Source organism: Mus pahari, chromosome 14 (assembly GCF_900095145.1).
Source record: "Mus pahari chromosome 14, PAHARI_EIJ_v1.1, whole genome shotgun sequence".
Classification (NCBI taxonomy): Eukaryota; Metazoa; Chordata; class Mammalia; order Rodentia; family Muridae; genus Mus; species Mus pahari.
This window is the reverse complement of record NC_034603.1, coordinates 47,755,754-47,775,425: the sequence shown is the minus strand read 5'-3', so window position 1 is coordinate 47,775,425 and position 19,672 is coordinate 47,755,754. Positions and strand designations below refer to the sequence as shown.

The window sequence follows — 19,672 nt, the reverse complement described above, 5'->3', positions numbered from 1 at the left end:
AAAAAAAAAAAAAAAAAAAAAAAAAAAAAAAAAAAAAAAAAAGGAAGAAAAAAATTTCCTTAAGTATATTCAGTGAATCTGTGATATATGCAAATAATATTATTCAAAATAAATACAATGAACTGAATTAGCCACTGTAACCTGGGCAGAACTTCTTCCTGTTTCCATGCAAAGTCCCCTTTATATTAGGTTGTTGTGTGTGACTTGTACTTACTACATAATTGAAGATAAACCTGCTGTGGCAGAGCTTTAGATGCTTGAGTAAGCTATAGAGCTTACGGCAGTTCAGAGTACACCACGGGCAGTGCAGGTCATCTCTGGCTTCTGTCTGTTGTCTTGTATTATTGTTATAAAGGAACTAAAAAACAAAAAGTTGTCAAGCTCACAACTTGTACATTTCTAAGACTGTTTCCTTCACACCTCTAAAACAGTATACCATTGAAAAAAATTCATATAGGACATATAATTCTCATGATACATTTTTTAGACGAATTACTTTATTAGACCAATTAGTTGCATTTACCTGATAAAATATTCTTAACTTCTGGCGATTTTCATTTGAATTATCCTTTTCTTTTCTTGTTTGCAGCTCTGTAGTCAGCGTCTCCTTAATAGCTGAAAATACACACCTGCTTAGTTGATGAAAGACTCCTTCCTATAAAGTATCTTGCCAAAATTAAACAAAGATATCTAATTGTGGTATATCTGTCACTTCAACTGATAATAAATTGAGGACTCATGCCACTATACCATAGGGATTCTCTCTGTATAGTTCTAGCTGTCCTGGAACTTGCTCTGTAGACCAGGCTGGCCTTAAACTCTCGTATATCCACCTGCCTCTGACTCCCGTGAACTCGGATTAAAAATATATGCCACACAATATTGGGAGGACATTGCTTTTTTTTTTTTTAAAACATAAAAATCAAAGGCTGGAGAGATGGCTCAGTGGTTAAGTGTACTGACTGCTATTCCAGAGGTCCTGATTTGAAATTCCCAGCAACCACATGGTGGCTCACAACCATCTGTAATGGGATCTGATGCCCTCTTCCCATGTGTCTTTTAACACAGCGACAATGTACTCACATATATAAATAAATTAAAAACAAACAAACAAACACTACAACACAACCCTTTGATATTCTAAGTTATAACAAAAATAACCCAGGGTTCACTACAAAGGTTTTTTTGTTTTCTCCTTGCTCTGGCCCAAAGATTTATTTTTTTATTATATGTAAGTACACGGTAGCTGTGTTTATTCAGACACACCAGAAGATGGCATAAGATCTCAAAACCTGCAGAAGAGCAGTCAGTGCTCTTAACTGCAAACCAATACCACAAACTTTAAGGTTACAGGTATTTTTGTTTTGTTTTGGGTGGTGCTGTGGTTGAACCCAGGCCCTCCCAAATGCCAGTCACCTGCTTTTGTTATTAGAAAGTGAAAACTGATTGTTTTAAAATCACCCCACCCAACAAAATAGCCATCTTTAAAGATTTTAGTATATTTCATCAGACTTAATGTCAAATATTTAGGTACTATTATTTAGTATGGGACAAAACTAATGATCACACACACAATCTTCTGTCAAAAAGCTGTTTCCTATTTCCCCATTTTACCCATTTCCCTTTTACCCATTTCATTAGCAAGAATATGTTGAGAAGTGCTCAAAGCATGAATTACTTAGGAAATGTTTCCCATGACACGGGACATTTCTTTTCTTTTTTTCTTTCTTTTTCTTCAAGACAGGGTTTCTCTGTGTAGCCGTGGCTGTCCTGGAACTCACTCTGTAGACCAAGCTGGCCTCAAACTCAGAAATCCACCTGCCTCTGCCTCCCGAGTGCTGGAATTAAAGGCGTGTGCCGCCATGCCTAGCTCAGGCCAGTTCTTTTTTACCTCGTAAATTTCATTATCATTCTGTACAAGTTTTAACACTTCTTAAATGAAGTGTTTGGAAGTGATAACGACTTACAAAAGCTGAATGACTTTTATGTGGAAGAACTGACACTTAACAGTCAGAATTTCATGCTTCTCCACTCTCCCCCAAGCCACCCAAGATCCCTAGGAACCAGGGTACACGTGTGGAGGTCAAAGGACAACTTTCGGGAGTCAGTTCTATCTTTCTACCATGTGGGATTTTGGTTTTGTCACCAGCAGCTCTATAGAAGCCTTGAACCTGCCTCTTCCTGCTGAGATTAAAGGGATCTACTGTGGGCCACACCTCATCTTTTGATATCTGTTAACAGTTGCACCACAATATAACAAAGAGAAATCTTCCCTCTTCTGAGATATAAACATATTTAGACGCTCTAAAGTCAAGAGCAGTGTTCCTATGATAGGGATAGTTAGGACTTAATACAGCAGAGCTCTTATTCTATCTGTACCTGTAATTTAGGTGCAGAATAGGGGTTTGAACCCAGGGCTTTGATCATGCTAGGTAAATATTCTATGCAACTCAATGCTTTACATTTTAAAAATGCATTGAAAACCAATCACTTTTTTTGTTTGTTTGTTTGTTTGTTTTTTCGAGACAGGGTTTTTCTGTGTAGCCCTGTCTGTCCTGGAACTCACTTTGTAGACCAGGCTGGCCTCGAACTCAGAAATCTGCCTGCCTCTGCCTCCCGAGTGCTGGGATTAAAGGGGCTCACCACCGCGCCCGGCTACCAATCACTTTCTTAACTGTGGCAAATTACTGGGACATTGTGTTCTAAATTGACACAAGATAATTACAGACACACCTGAAAGTAGTGAAGACTACATATTATACATACTGCAGAAACGTTAAAGACAAACTTAAAATCCCGGAAACACCTTCATAAAGTTTCTCGAGAACTTTACATTTAATCAAGGCAAATTCTTAACTGACCACAGCTAATAATATGGATACTCACTAAGACAAAGGGTATTTCCTGAATAATTAAAAACAACAAAACCACAGCTGAGTTACTCTAAGTCTAAACCATTAAAACCATTATTTAAATAGCAACAGTATTTTTACCAATAGTTTGTGCAGGTTTAACAGAACCAGGCTTATTTTCCTGATGAAGGCTCTCTGAATTTCTAGTGGCAAGAGGCTTGGCAACAGGAGCTGTAGACTTGTCATTGGTTTCCCCCGTCCATCGAAGAGTAAATTGCAATGTAGGTCCCTGAGAAAATGTCTCAAACGGAGGCAGTCTCTAAACAATACGTAAAATAGATAAGAGTTACGATGACATCAAGATATTGAAGACATGAAATGAAGATACTCATTATGGGGACTAGAGAGATAGCTTAGCAGTTGAGAACACCCTTTTTTTTTTTTTCCTTAAAAAATAAAAATCAGCCGGGCGTGGTGGTGCACGCCTTTAATCCCAGCACTCGGGAGGCAGAGGAAGGCAGATTTCTGAGTTCAAGGCCAGCCTGGTCTACAGAGTGAGTTCCAGGACAGCCAGGGCTACACAGAGAAACCCTGTCTCGAAAAACCAAAACTATCCTTAGTGAGATCTGATCTGTTCTGGAGTGTCTGACAGCTACAGTGTACTTACGTATAATAAATAAATAAATCTTTAAAAAACTTCATGATATAATTTATGATTTTAAATAAATTCATGTGATATGTTTATAACATTTATTTAAAATCAGTACATTATCAACTTTAATTTAAAAATTATGTACCTCTGGAGAGATGGCTCAGTGGGTAAGAGACTGTTCTTCTGAATGTCCTGAGTTCAAATCTCAGCAACCACATGGTGGCTCACAACAATCTGCAATGAGATCTGATGCCCTCTTCTGGTGTGTCAAGTCTACAGTATACATATGTATAATAATAAATAGTTTTGGGCCAGAGAAAGCTGGGACTCACTGAGTAGGGCTGACCAGAGCAACCAGAGGTCCTGAAAAAATTTCAATTCTCAACAACCACATGAAGGTTAACAACAATCCGAACAGCTACAATGTACTCACGTACATAAAATAAATAAATCTTTTTAAAAACAAAAAGAATTAAAAATAAATAAAAATTATGTATATATACATGTGTAAAGCTATATGTGCTTCAGTGCAGAGCCAAAGAAGCCAGAAGAGGGCATGAGATAACCTGGAGATTGAGTTTTGAACCCAATATTGCTGCTGGCAACTGATTAGGTTCTCTAGAAAAACAGTGCACAGTCTTAAAACACTGGGTCATCTCTCCACCCCAATACCTTTTACAGTCCAAAAGCCAACAAGAATAGCCAAATAATGTATGGAATACATAATCACTAGACAAATGGAAAATTTAGGCAGTATGAAGAAGCAAGTACTTACAACTAAAGCTGAATTATTATTATGTGAATAACAATTAATACAAAACAGTCTGAGATTCCTAAAAACTGGAATTAGGCTCAGATTTCTCAAGAAGGCAGAAATAAAATTTTCAAAAAATCTCCCTCAATTTTAATATCTCAAAAATAAGGCAAAACAAGGCTGGGTATCTTGGTGTACACCTTTGATCCCAGAGGTTGGGACATAAAGGCAGGTAGCTTTCTCTTCTCTGAGTGAGGTCAGGTGGTCTATGAAGCCAGTTCCAAGAAAGTCAGAGCTGGAGGTGTGAGACCTTCCTTGTCTCTTGTCTCAGAAAACTAATTGAAAAATAAAAATTAAAAGGTGAAATAAAGCAAAGGAAAACTGACACCAAAGCCTGCCAACCATCAAATACAAATCAAATCTTAGGTGACCAATCCTACCAACATGATAGAGTAACACAGGATTTCTCCTTGACTGCTGACATGCATGCCTGTGCTTCTTTGGTTTGGGGACAGTAATCATCTCAGGTGTTTGCTGCTTCCCCAAATTACCTAATAAGAGAACTCTATCCTTGGTCTCCACAGGCCTTAACTCATATCTAGCCACTTGCTTCAATCTCACAGCTTTCCTTCAGTAATTTATCAACTACAATGACTGCTGCATAATCTCACATCTCCAATAGCTTCTTGCATATAGCTACTGATGTACGATATGTTTAAAAATAAATCCACTAAGTTTAGTCCACATACCCTTAATTCCAGAATTTGGGAAGCAGAGGTAGGTAGATCTCTGAGTTTAAGGATAGCCAGGGCTAAAAAAATTTGTCTGGAAACAAAAGGCAAAATAATTGAACAAACCCACTCTTTCCAAGGTATGATTGATTATACTTGCTCCTGACATTTATTCCCCTTTATCCTCTCTCCATTGCTCCTGGGGAATGTAAAGAAATGACAAGAACAATTCCTTCTGCTACAATTTCAATAGTAGCTTCCCCTGATTTTCATTCTTAGAAATCAAAGAATCTGCAAGCCTACCTTTTATTTTTCTCAGAAAGTTATATTAAATTATGTGTCTGCATCTGCACCTGGCTATGTGCAGAAGTGTAAAATAGTGCCTCTGAGGACAGACATGTCAAATAACCTGGAGCTGGAATTACAAATGGCTGTAAGTAGCCGGGCATGGTGGCGCATGCCTTCAATCCCAGCACTCGGTAGGCAGAGGCAGGTGAATTTGAGGACAGCCTGGTCTACAGAGTGAGGTTCAGGACAGCCAGGGCTACACAGAGAAACCCTGTATCAACCCCCCAAAACAAACAAAAACAAACAAATAACAACAAAAAAACCAACCAGCCAACCAACCAACCAACCAAACAAACAAACCCAAATGGCTGTGAGTATCTGAATTGTATTCTTGGGTCCTCTGGAAGAAAAGCCTTAAACATTAAGCAATCTCTCTAGCCACCTAAAGTCTCCTTTTTATCAATTTCAATTACGGACAAGAAAGTATCCATATTCATAATAATTTATTTTCATTTTGCCCACATGTATATCACAGATGTGACTGGTGCACTCTAGAGACCATAGAGGATGATAGAATCCCTAGGTACACTACTTAGGAAAAAAAAATCTTAAGTTTTCTACTTACAAATTCTACTCATAGTCTTATATATGCTAGAAATTTAAAGTTGGGTGGGCTTGGTAACACATTTAATCCCTGCACTCAGAGGGCAGAGAAAGGCAAGTATCTCTGTAAGACCGTGGACAACCAGTTCCAGGCCAGTAAGATGCATACAATAAGACCTTGTCTCAATAAGTAGATACAAATCATATTTAAAATCAATTCCCATTAACGAACTTTCAGAAATTAAAAAAAAAATGTAGGTTATATATATATATCAGTAAAGTTAAGAATCAGAAGTCTTGCTGGACTGGGTAGCACACACCTTTAACCGCAGCATTTAAGTGGCAGAGTTAGATAACCTCCCTGAGATCTGCCTGGTCCCCAAAGAAACCTATCTCAACCACCAACCCCCAGACACAGACACAAATGAGAAATCTTGTCAAACTATCATCTTTCTTAGTGGCAGAGGAATCTTTGTGACTTTGAAACCATCATGGTTTACAGAATTTCAAGACAGACAGATCTATATAGTAACATATTATCTCACAAATAAGTAAATTAATTAATTGTGAATAAACAAAGACTCCTTATTTCAAATACAATTCCTGTTTGAGAAAGAAAACAATCAAAATAGGAATTGACAACCATACCTTCCCATCAAGAATAGTCTCCCATGTTGCTCTTTTCTTACTTATTGGACATTCTTCCATTTCCTGCATGGCCACTTCATATTCCCCATCTAAAAGCTGTAAACGCCTGGTAGAAAAACACACACTTTATAAAGTAATATGTGAATTACAAAGCCTATACTCTAAAAACCATTACATTGGTATAATAGTTTACATACATAGTAGAATTGAAAATATCTACAATCCAGATCTGACAAAAGCAATAATAACAAAAAGGAAAAGGTTAATCAGGCAGTCTTTGAGTAATGCATACCCAGAAATGCATTCTTCACATAAATGTTTAACAAATGCCTACATTTTTTTTTTCTGAAAGTTGCAGAATATTTATGTTCATAAACTTGCCGGAAATTTGGCTTTGTTTTTTGATTTCTGATTCAGGGTCTCTCTACTATGGACACTCAATAGAATCCAAATGCCTGAGTGCTGGGATTAAAAGTGTACAATGCCAGCTTAACTAGCATTCTGCAATTTACTAAGTCTCTGTTTATACCAAGAAAGACTATATAATAAATAGAAATTTGTATTACTGTAGCTACAGATATGTCTGTCTCAAAACCAAGTTAATTTTATGCACCAAATATAAACCAGCTGTGCAGATTTCGTGTTTTTGAAATCAGGACAGGGGCTGGTGAGATGGCTCAGCTGTTAAGAGCACTGACTGCCCTTCTGAAGGTCCCCAGGTTCAAATCCCAGCAAACACATGGTGGCTCACAACCATCTGTAATGAGATTTGAAGCCCTCTTCCAGTGTGTCTGAAGACAGCTACAGTGTACTTATTTATAATAAGTAAATCTTTTTTTAAAAGAAGCTTAGTATAAACTTTCTCAACAAGTGACTTTCTCCAGGGTGCTAAAGGGGAGACCTCTTCCCAAGCAAACCAGAAACTGAGGTCCAAAGACTTCAAGTGTCTAAATATGAGAACAGAAATGAGAGTCATGGGCTGGTGAGATGGCTCATTGGTAAGAGCACCCGACTGCTCTTCTAAAGGTCTGGAGTTCAAATCCTAGCAACCACATGGTGGCTCATAACCATCCGTAACAAGATCTGACGCCTTCTTCTGGAGTGTCTGAAGACAGCTACAGTATGCTTACATATAAGAAATAAATAAATCTTTAAAAGAAAAAAAAAAAGGAAGAAAGAAAGAAAGAAATCAGGAAATCAGGACAACAGCAGTACTACAACTCCCCTACAGGGAATTATTACAAAGTATGCATGTCAGTATTTCAACTGCAATCGGTATTTTCATGTTTGCTTGGTAAACTAATGAGATAAACGACGAACGTGTGAAAGAAAGATACCTAAGGGAACCTGGCACATATAGGTGCTCAGTAAATAATGAGTCAAACAATCAAGAAAGTTATACAGCATAGTTTTAACATGTGTTGATATATTCATGTATTATATGACGTACATATTATTTCCATGCTTAAACATGGGCATTCCCTACTATTTTAAAACCATTCCTTTATCATGCTAACAGCTGATTGTACATAGTAACAATCAGCTTTTCTTCAGTGTTAGAGGCCCTATAAGATGATAATACCTAAGATGTACTGAATTTGTGTGAGATGCACTGAACTGAATACTGCAACTTTAACCTCCCACAATCTTACATTGAGATGTTGCTGTTTTCCAGAAAGGGATGGTAACATAAATATTTAGTATCCTGCCTTAAGAATAATACCAATAGCCAAACCTAGCAAGAAAATCCAATCACTAAAGCATGATTCTGTTCAGAGTCAAGGCTTTTTGGTCTTCTTGTCTCTACATTCTACTACTTGAATATAGTTGTAACAAGAGTTATTTTTTTGAGACAGGGTTTCTCTGTCTAGCCCTGTAGACCAGGGTGGCCTCGAACTCAGAAATTCACCTGCCTCTGCCTCCCGAGGGCTGGGATTAAAGGCATTCGCCACCACCGCCCGGCAATTCAATTATCTTTTAATTAATTTTGGATTTTTGCAACATGTCACCTTAGTGGGAAATACAATCATGAACTATCAAATTTAAAGATGGCTCCTTAATGTTCTTACATGGTTACATAATATATTCTACATTATGGTTGGTTTTTGAACAGCTACACCTAAACTATTCTCCTACCTCCAAAGTGTTAGGAGGCCTTTCCCCTCAGCCTTAGGAACCGTGCTTAAACAACTCTTTTGATTTGTCAATCTTGTAGGTGATAAAAATAACATCTCAGTGCACTTTTACTTCAGTTGTCCGTTTACTGTTTAAGAACCACAGTTGGGCAGTGGTGGCATACTTTAATCCCAGCACTTGGGAGACAGAGGAGGGTAGATTTCTGAGATCAAGGTCAGCCTGGTCTACAGAGAGAGTTCTAGTACAGCCAGGCTACACAGAGAAACCCTGTCCTCAAAAAACAAAAGAAGAAAGATGGGGGTGGGGGACAAAAAAACAAAACCTATACTGGAAAGATGGCCCACTGGTTTAGAAAACTGACTGCTCTCCCGAAGATCCTAAGTTCAAATTCCAGCAACCACATGGTGGCTCACAACCATTCATAATGAGTTATGACGCCCTCTTCTGGGATGTCTGAAGATAGGCACAGAGTATATACATATAATAAATAAATAAATCTTTTAAAAAAATTATATCATTTGTTTGTTGTTCTATTGGACTATGGGAACTTTTTGCTACTATTACTATTTTGAGATGGGGAGACTTAGGAAGCATAGGCTAGTATCTATTTCACTTTCCTTAGGCCACAGTCTTTAAGACCTATACAATAGTTTTAGAAACTATTAGAGAAACAAGAACTTTCACCATGGGCTGGAGAGATTGGTTAATAAGAGCACTGACTATTCTTCTAGAGGTCCTGAGTTCAATTCCCAGCTACCACATGGTGGCTCACAACCATCTATAATAGGATCGCCCTCTTCCGGTGTATCTGAAGGCAGCAACAGTGTATGTATATATATATATATATGTAAAATAAATAAATCTTAACAAAAAATTTCAACATAAGATTTCAAAGTAATTTCCTCATTAGTTACTTCTTTTGGAGACTAGCTTTGAAAACGTGTGTTCAGGAAAACCTACTTGTTTTATTGTCTGAAGTAATTGGGATTAAAAGTATGTGCTACAACATCTGTGTATCATAGGTTCACTGTGGTTATGGTAGCCTTTGTTCTAAGTCTTAGGTTTTTACTGTTGTTTAGTATTTCAAAACCTACATGGTTTTTAAATTTGGATCATTCTCTCAGAAGGCCTCAATGTGAGATTACAAGAAAAAAATTATTACACCTAACCTTAAAAAAGTGGTTCATAAATATAATTTCTTTAGTAAAAGCAATTAACACAACTCATCAATTAATTCTCAGACTAATTCAGAAAAAATTTTAAGTCATAAATAAGGAAAATGTAAATGGGAAAAAAGATTATCCTGGAAGTTGCTTGAAAGGGCTCCTCAAACTTGGGATAATTTGAGTAGCAAAATGAATAACAACATGATGAAATGAAAAAAATAACTCACTAATAATGTTAACCTGCATTGACAAAAAGCCAAAAACATTCAAAACAAATCATCCCTTTCACTGAAAAAAAAAAATGCAATGAACAAATGATGGGAGAAATGAAGGGGGAAAGCATGCAGTTTGTTCAATACTCAGAACCATTAATAATAATGATGTTGATGACATTGTTAGATCCTTTGTGTGCAGGTAAGTAGCTGTCAGGAAATGCTTTAGTTCCCATGAAGGACTGATAACTGATGTTGAAAATCACCCTCAATCACTCTTTCACCTTATTCTCTTTTCTTTCTTTCTTTCTTTCTTTCTTTCTTTCTTTCTTTCTTTCTTTCTTTCTTTCTTTCTCTCTCTCTCTCTTTCCTTCCTTCCTTCCTTCCTTCCATCCATCCATCCATCCATCCATCCATGAATGATCCTCGAGACACGGTTTCTCTGTGTAGCCCATCTATCCATCCATCCATTCATGATTTTCGATACACGGTTTCTCTGTGTAGCCCATCCATCCATCCATCCATTCATGATTTTTGATACACAGTTTCTCTGTGTAGCCCAGGCTGGCCTCAAACTCAGAAATCTGCTTTCCTCTGCCTCGAGAGTGCTGGGATTAAAGGCGAGCGCCACCATGCCCGGCCTATACTAATATTTTTATTCAGTTGTCTACAGCCTACATAAGAAACACGCAGACTAGGATTTTGTATTTCCTCTCAGCTTAGAAGTGTTTGTCAGAGTAGATACTCAGAAAAGACTTATTGAATAAACAACTGCGGTACTCACACTGTTCTCCATGATAGAAAAATATTCAGCATTGCATATTTGTTTTTAAATTCATTAGAAGAAATCAAACGAGCAATAATACCATCATTTTGCTTCAGAATAAAAACATTTGCAGAACAGTATTGAAGCCTTATTTGCCCGTCAGTATTACCTGTTTTTGTCAAAAACTGTCATTTGTGCAACAAATGTCTTTTCTCCATCTTCACGATTTCGTTTTCTTCTGGCTGGAAGTTCTTCACTGACATCTGAATTAAAAAAAAAAAAAAAAAAACAAAAAGCAAAAACAATAACAAAAAATACCCACTTACTCACTAGAAATACAAATTGCAATACTTTGTTGTTTTATTGTTGACAGGGTTTCTCTATGTAGCCCTGGCTATTCTGGAACTCACTATGTATAGAAGGCTGGTCTTGAGTTCCACTGGTTCTCTGTCTGCTGGGTGCTACGATTAAAGGCATATACCAGCTCTTTACTACTTTACAATAGTGTCAATACAGAGGCTCTCTTGATTCACCTTTAGACTTTTAGCATTTGTTATGTCCATTTTTTATTTGTCTACAACATGATCTCACAATATATCCCAGGCTGGTCTAGAGATGGCTACACACTGGCTGGCATTCACCTCTATGTCTTGGTGTACTGGGAGCTAGTACAGGCCTTACAATTCAGCTGGGTCTGCCCTTACCTCTGTGAACACTAACTTGTTTAGAATGACTCATGCTAGGCAGGTTCCCCATCACCTCTCAACAGTTCCATTATAAATAAAAATATTTTAAGAGAATTTTATTTTATACTGCATGCAGGAGTGTTTTTTGTTGTGGTGAGACAGGGTTTCTCTGTGTAGCTCTGGCTGTCCTGGAACTCACTCTGTAGACCAGGCTGTCCTCAAACTCAGAAATCACCCTGCCTTTGCCTCCCAAGTGCTGGGATTAAAGGCGTGAGCCACAATGCCCAGCTGCAGGAGTGTTTTTGCCAGCATTTATGTGGATATATCACATGAATGCAGTGCCCTAAGAGCTTGTATCAGATCCTCAGAACTGGAGTTACAGACAACAATCAACCCACATGGTTGATGGGAACCAAACCTGGGTTCTCTGTATGACTAACATGCCTCTAAACCAGAGCCATCTCTCTTTCTCCTTATAAGTTTCAAACAGTACCTCACATATACCTCTATTATATTTATACTGCTGGTCATTTCGATGCAATTTTAAAATTCCTATCTCTCTCCTAAACTGAGTGGTAAACCTTTTTAGAATAGCACTGCTTGCTTATCTTTGTAATGGCAGTAACTATGTATCAATTGAATGATTACCTCAAAGATGAATTCAGATCTGCTGGAAAAATAAAGAAATGGGTACAGGGATCAATTTGTAATACGCATTATACTACTCATGCACATTGGCATGTACCAATAGTATCACCATTTAAGCTGAGCTTAAAGACCATGAGCCCAGTTTGAGACCAGTCTAGGCAATGATGAAACAGAATGAAAGTAAAAAGAGAAAGATAAAAAGATATAACTCAGCCGGGCAGTGGTGGCGCACACCTTTAATCCCAGCACTTGGGAGGCAGAGGCAGGCGAATTTCTGAGTTCGAGGCCAGCCTGGTCTAAAGAGTGAGTTCCAGGACAGCCAGGGCTATACAGAGAAACGCTGTCTCAAACAAAAACGAAAACAAAACAAAAACAAAAAAAAAAAAAAAAAAAAGAGGGAGAAGGGGAAGCAGGTAGGCAAAAAGTGAGAAAGCTCCTGGTTAACCTAAGTAGTGAGTAGACACCTAGCCCAAGAAAAGCTCATTGTCAATGTCCAGAAAATTAAGTTAACAGGCTTTCCAATTTTGAAAAATCAAGGTGTTGATGAGTTGTTTGAATTTATTTTATTATCATCTGGTTTACTTTATCCTTGAGACAATGTCTTTTTACACGATATAGCCTAGGCAAGCCTTAAACTCATGTTCTACTGACTCAGCATTCTAAGACCTGGATTAGGGCTGGTGAGATGGCTCAGTGGGTAAGAGTACCGACTGCTCTTCCAAAGGTCCCGAGTTCAAATCCCAGCAACCATATGGTGGCTCACAACCATCTGTAACAAGATCTGATGCCCTCTTCTGGAGTGTCTGAAGTCAGCTACAGTATACTTACATATAATAAATAAATAAATCTTTAAAAAAAAAAAAAAAAAGACCTGGATTACAGGAACAAACTATCATGCCCAGCACAAAGTGAAGGTTTAAAAAAAACTTTATACACAATTCTGAATATTAGATATGCTAATTCAAACATTTTCGATGTCCACTTTAATCTTTTAATAATAAAACCTAGTGAAATTATAGAAATAAAATTACCAATATTTTCATTGGTTTCTCTATTAATCATTTCATTAAATTCTCTTCTTCCTGGACGAGTTACTCTAAACAGCAATGAGTAGGACTTCACCATATGGCTGTTACTAGGTTCAAATTCATTACTGGAAACTGCCAGGGATGGGAAATTTCCTGGTTTTGTTTGATTGAGGTCAGGATTCAAAGGCACCTGCTTTTTACCAGTAGGAACTTGTCTTATTGGACAACTTACATCCTGGCAAAGAAAAGATTGATAAATTATACTTATATATCAACAACAATAAATTATACTTAAAACTTAAGTATAAAACACACCATAAGCCACAAGTACAAAATTGAATGTTAAAATAACATACTGCTGAAAATTAGGAAGCAAAAATTAAAATTGTACAGTTAAGATTCCCAATATTAAAGAAATTGAAGATTAGGACAATATAATGAAAATGATGATACAGTTTATACAGTATTGAGCTGAAATTACTTCCCAGGTTTTTGTATTACCAACATGGAATAAATGGCCTGGGAATGGAGACATGGAGCCTCAAAGTACAGAGCGGTGGTTAAAACAGATGCCTGTATTTACAAGGCTTTGGTTTCAACTACCAGCAAAAAAAAAAAAAAAAAAGTTTAAATAAAACAAGACCGGGAAGGTAGTGAAGCTGGTAGAATTGCCGGGCGTGGTGGTGCACACCTTTAATCCCAGCACTTGGGAGGCAGAAGCAGGCGGATTTCTGAATTCGAGGCCAGACAAAGCACTGTCAGAACAGGCAGTGATGCTACAGGTGGAGATCATAAGTTCAAGTTCATACTGGACTGTATAGTGAGTTGGGAGCAACACAAACTATTGTTAAGTCTTTTTCTCAAAATACATGAGTAAAATAAAAACTAAAATATAAATAAAATAACTAGAAATACAAGAAAAAACAAACCAGTTAAGGGGTATTAAAGCATGCATGAGTGCTTGGGTAAAATCTCAAGCACTAAAAAAAGGAAAAGAAATGAAAACTGAGCAGTGACGTTGGATGCCTTTTTTCCCAGCACTCAGCGGCAGTGGATCGGTGTTTGAAGCATGCATAGTCTACATAGTGATTTCCACAACACCCAAGTCTACACTGAGAAGCCGTGTCTTGAAAAACAAAAACTAAAACTAAAACTAACTAAGCAAAAAAACAAAAAGTACCCCCAAAAAACAGATTAAGTAGGAATAACTATGCCATGTTACATAAGAGCCTTCTATCATCTAACCCAGTCTTCTCCCATTTAGGTCTCAGGCTGTTTTTCAAGCCCCTCATCACTTTAAAAACATGTGTGTCACCGGCAGGAGCTCTGTATAGTTAAAAGTCCTGCTTAAGGTGTAATGATACATAGGCACAAACTAATTAAAGCCTAGTAACAAAAACATAACAAAACAACCCAATCACTCTCTTTCATGTGCTACTGACACCCTCCTACTATCCTCTATGGAAAGAAACACTTGGGGCTGGAGAGGTGACCCAGTGGTTAAGAGCACTGACTGCTCTTCCAGAGGTCCCGAGTTCATTTCCCAGCAATCACATGGTTGCTCACAACCATCTGTAATGGGATCTGATGCCCTCTTCTGCTATGTCTGAAGACAGAGACAGTGTACTCACACACATTGACTGACTGACTGACTGACTGACTGAATGAATGAGTGAGGCTAGAATAATAATGGGGAGAATATCCCTTCCAAAAGAAGATAGATTGATTTATTCCCATTAGAGCCATTTGTTTGTTTGTTTATTTTATGTAAGTACACTGTAGCTGTCTTCAAACACTCCAGAAGAGGGCGTCAGATCTTGTTACAGATGGTTATGAGCCACCATGTGGTTGCTGGGATTTGAACTCCGGACCTTCGGAAGAGCAGTTGGGTGCTCTTACTCACTTAGCCATCTCACCAGCCCCCATCAGAGCCTTATTAGTTTTGTTTCCTTTAATAAGAGAGAGACTCAAGCTGGGCAGTGGTGGCGCACACCTTTAATCCTAGCACTTTAATCCTAGGGCTGGAGAAATGGTTCAGCCATTAAAACGCTTGGCTTACAACCAGAATGAATGAATCAATGAATGAATGAATGCTAGATCCATACTCATTTCCTAGTAGCTACAACCTATGATACTATATGGTACCAACAGCTGAATCTGTCCTCAAGACCATAGATTTCTTCCTACGGCTCCTACTGGATAATGTTTGTACAGATGCTCAAAAGACAGGAAATATGGGAGAAGGTGGCGACGGGCTATATAAGCGAAAGTCAGCTACCAAAGTAATTCTCTCCCCATCCTCTGAGACAATGGTCTCACTATGTAGCTCTGGCAGGTGTAGAACTAACTATGTGGACTTGGCTTGCCTCTGCTTCCCAATTGCTGGGACTAAATGAGTACATCATAATGTACAGCCTCAACATAGGCATTATTCCTAAGGTTTTAAAAATGTCTCATAAATTTAGTAGATATGCAGAGACATGTTCAATTAGAGATTATTCTATTACATCTACTAGTATTTTATACATTACCTTTCTTTTTTTGTGGCAAACTTTCACAAGCAGGACTTCCAAGGTAACAGAATTTTGTTCATTTTCTGAGTTTTGTGATGGCTTATCTAAATAGAAAAACCAATGTCTTAAAAAAATTTAAATGTATACATAACAAAGAAAAAATTTTTTTCCTATGTTTAAGAATCTTTCAAAAGTCTTTCTACAAGGAAAATACCTCCCCATTCAGCTCAAGACTTGGAGCTCCATTCTTTTTAAAAAATAAATCAACCGTTCATAAGACAAATATTCACATCTTCCTATAAATTGATTATTCTCAATTTGAGTAAGACAGCTCAATTACAGTAATTTACAGTAAATCTATTTACTGATTATTGCTCATCTGAAAACAGCATTTATTTTTATGATAGAACAGAAAATCTTCTCTTCAAAACAAATAAAAGCAGGCAAAGATTCGTAGGAGGAGGCTTGATTAAAATAGTTCTAGAGACTCACACTAAAGAGCCTAGTGAGTTTTCCTTCTCCCAAAATTTACTTAGTGAGACATGGTGGTACACAACTTTATTCCCAGCACTTGGGAGGTAGAAGGCGGCAGATTTCTTAAGAGTTTCAGGCCAGCCTGGCCTATATATAATAAGACCTTGTTTCAGAAACAGAGAGAGACAACTGACCTCGGTGTCAATAGGGAAACTTAATAGCGAAGTTTACTACTTGGTAACGCTTTGGCTTACAAAACTTAGAAATTATACTTTTGAGTTTGGAACACTCCAGCGTACTGCTCTATTATTTACTTATATTCTTAATAGTATTAGTTCAATCCTAAACATCAGTAACATGTAAAACTATTGGTACATCATTAACAGATTTATCTCACAAACAACTTTTTCTATTCCTTCTTAGATTTTTAGGTAACTTTCTTCTTGGAATAAAAATCAGTCTTCTTGTGGGCACTGTTCATGGGTTAACTGCTTTGCTAGCAAGCTTACGGCTCTGGCTTTGATATCTAGCATCCAAAACCAAACGAAAAACAGTAACAAAAAGCACACACACACAGACACACACACACAAATCCCAAGCAAACAAAACAAACGTATAACATCCCTTTTATGCAGAGTATACTGAGGACAAAAGTGGCTAAATAGGCTTTTTGAAAATTACAATTCAATGAGGAAAAAAACCAGAAATATACAAAACAGGCCCAATGAATGACAAAGCCTAATAACTATTAGTTAAGAATATACATTATTGGATATTTAGTTTGTAATTTAAAATGATGGCTCATGTATCAAGTGGTTACCACATTACTAACCCCCTTATCTACTGTTGTAGTGTTATACACAGAAGGCCACTCGTCTCTACTCTTGGCACTTTAAACTTTTGTTTTTTACTGAAATTCTGAGGATGATAAAAATGTTATTTCACTGTGTAAGAATCAACCTAAATAGGCACTATCCATTCTTTTTGCATTTGTATATTATTTATTTTGAATTTGTAACTGTTCATAGGCACATGTGAAGACAGAGGTAGAGGACAACGTATTTGTGAGTCTGTTCTCTACCATGTGAGTTTTAGAGATCAAACTCAGGTCATCAGCAGGTTTATCTGCTGAGCCATCTCAAAGACCCCATATTCACTTTTTGGGTTGTTTTTGTTTTTTTGAGTCAGTATCTCACTATGATGTCACAGCTGACTTAGAACTCTGTAGACCAGACGGGCTTTGAACTCAAAACAGACCTGCCTTCCTCTGCCTCCTTCCTGCATGTACTACTATACCTGGCCCTTATCCATTTTATTATCAAGTTCCCAAACATGCTTTTACTAAAGCTAGTATAAAATACTATATATTTTCTCAATAATCACTGACATTATAATACCCGCTAGCAGTAGTGGTTATTTCAGCTGCTCACTCTGTTCAACTTAAAACAATACCAAAGCAACACTGATGACACAGCACCAACTCAACACAACTTGGTCAGACCAAAGTCTTCAGCCTCAGGAACTTCTGAGGTAACCATTTAAAATTTTTCATCATTGTTTTAAACTGAAGATTGAAAAATCCTCATCGGGATATATATATAGCTCAGTGGTAACACAGTAGCTTTGTATGAAAATGACCCTGGGTTTAATATCCACCACAAACAAAAATCAAAACACAAGATGCTCCAACAAATGAAAATTAGTTTTTTTTTTTTTTTAAAAAAAAATACAGTTTATAAAAGAACACAAAGAACTCAGAAGCAACATTTTTTCCATTCTAGTACTCACCATTTTTGTGGAAGAAACCAGTAAATGTAAGTTGCAAATGTGCAGATAAGCTAAATAAAACAAAAAGTTATCACTTAAAATTCTATAATAAATACAGCACAGACTTTAAAATACTCAGACAGGAAAGGTAACTCATGTTTGATTCTCTCTCTTAACTACTGTGGCTTGGGAACCCAATGTTCTTAAGTGTATCAATCAAAATAATAAGCCTACTTCTATTACAATACACAAATATCCATAATCACAGTGCTTTATTGTCTTTGTTATAACTCACTCTCTAGACCAGGCTGGACTTGAACTCAGAAATCCACCTGCCTCTTCCAAGTTCTAGGATTAAAGGCGTGAGCCACCACTGCTCAGCAAGTGGAAGGTTTATCATTCCATGTTACCAAAACAAAACAAACAAACAAATAAAAAAAACTGCCAATAGAAGCTAAATTAATGTTTGTTAGTAGTATTAAACATTTTTCCCAGGGTGCTAGGACATACTCGGCAAGTTTTTTACCTCCCCAGCCTTTCAAATACACTAAAGAAATGGAAATTCATTCTTCCTAAAAGATTATTAAAGGTAGAGCCATGGGACTTGGAGAGATGGCTTAGCGGTTAAGAGCACGGACTGCTCTTCCAAAGGTCCTGAGTTTAAATCCCAGCAACCACATGGTGGCTCACATCCACCTATAATGGGAGCTGACACGCTCTTCTGGAGTGTTTGAAGACAGCTACATTGTCTTAAATAAGTAAGTAAGTAAGTAAGTAAATAAATAAATAAATAAATAAATAAAAAGCAAATCTTAAAAAATAGAGCCATTACTTTACTCTAAAATTAAAAAAAAAACAAAACCCAGTCCCAAAATTACTATAGATATATAATTTTAACATGCCATTTTCACATATGAGTTAGAAGCTCTACAATAAGAATATCAAGCATGAACTACTTGTAACTTTTAATCTCAAATATGGAAAAACCATTAGGGGCTGGAGAGATGGCTTGCCCACTGAACTCAGTGGTCCTGAGTTCAATTCCCAGCAACCACTTTATGGCTCATAATCATCTGCAATGGGATACAATTGACTCATCTGGTGTGCCTAAAGACAGCTACAGTGCAGTCATATACATTAAATTAATTCTTTTTTTTTTTTTTTTTTATGTATATGAGTACACTGTCACTGTCTTCAGACACTGGAAGAGTGCATCGGATCCCATTATAGATGGTTGTGAGCCACCATGTGGTTGTTGGGAATTGAACTCAGGACCTCCAGAAGAGCAGTCACTGCTCTTAACCACTGAGCCATCTCTCCAGCCCAAACTAATTCTTAATAAAGAAGAAAAAAGGCCGGGCGGTGGTGGCGCACGCCTTTAATCCTAGCACTTGGAAGGCAGAGACAGGTGGATTTCTGAATTTGAGGCCAGTCTGGTCTACAAAGTGAATTCCAGGATAGCCAGGTCTATACAGAGAAACCCTGTCTGGATTCTGGGTATTAGTATGCAAGTGGGAGTTTCACAAGGACAGTGAGGCAGGCTACAAAGTGTTATACAAATAATGACTGAAAAAGAGAGCATAACAAAGAGGAGGCTAATCTGGAAAAAAATCTTCCTAGGACCTTTATTATTATTATTATTTTAAAGAAATTAGCCTTTAATCCCAGCACTCGGGAGGCAGAGGCAGGCGGATTTCTGAGTTCGAGGCCAGCCTGGTCTACCAAGTGAGTTCCAGGACAGCCAGAGC

At 37.4% G+C, this 19,672-nt stretch overlaps 1 protein-coding gene across 2 annotated transcripts in view; it reads right to left on the bottom strand.

Annotated features, from left to right (window-relative positions):
* The window catches only part of Suz12 (SUZ12 polycomb repressive complex 2 subunit), a 44,936-nt gene that overhangs the window by 7,899 nt on the left and 17,365 nt on the right, over positions 1-19,672 (bottom strand). For both annotated transcript variants that reach the window (XM_021212159.2, XM_021212160.2), the window contains 8 exons: positions 17,946-17,995; positions 15,702-15,787; positions 13,174-13,405; positions 10,978-11,071; positions 6,529-6,634; positions 2,994-3,171; positions 524-615; positions 215-358 (listed from right to left, as the gene is read on the bottom strand). In XM_021212159.2, the coding sequence (XP_021067818.1) occupies positions 215-358; positions 524-615; positions 2,994-3,171; positions 6,529-6,634; positions 10,978-11,071; positions 13,174-13,405; positions 15,702-15,787; positions 17,946-17,995 (982 nt within the window). The remainder of the gene's footprint in view (positions 1-214; positions 359-523; positions 616-2,993; positions 3,172-6,528; positions 6,635-10,977; positions 11,072-13,173; positions 13,406-15,701; positions 15,788-17,945; positions 17,996-19,672) is intronic.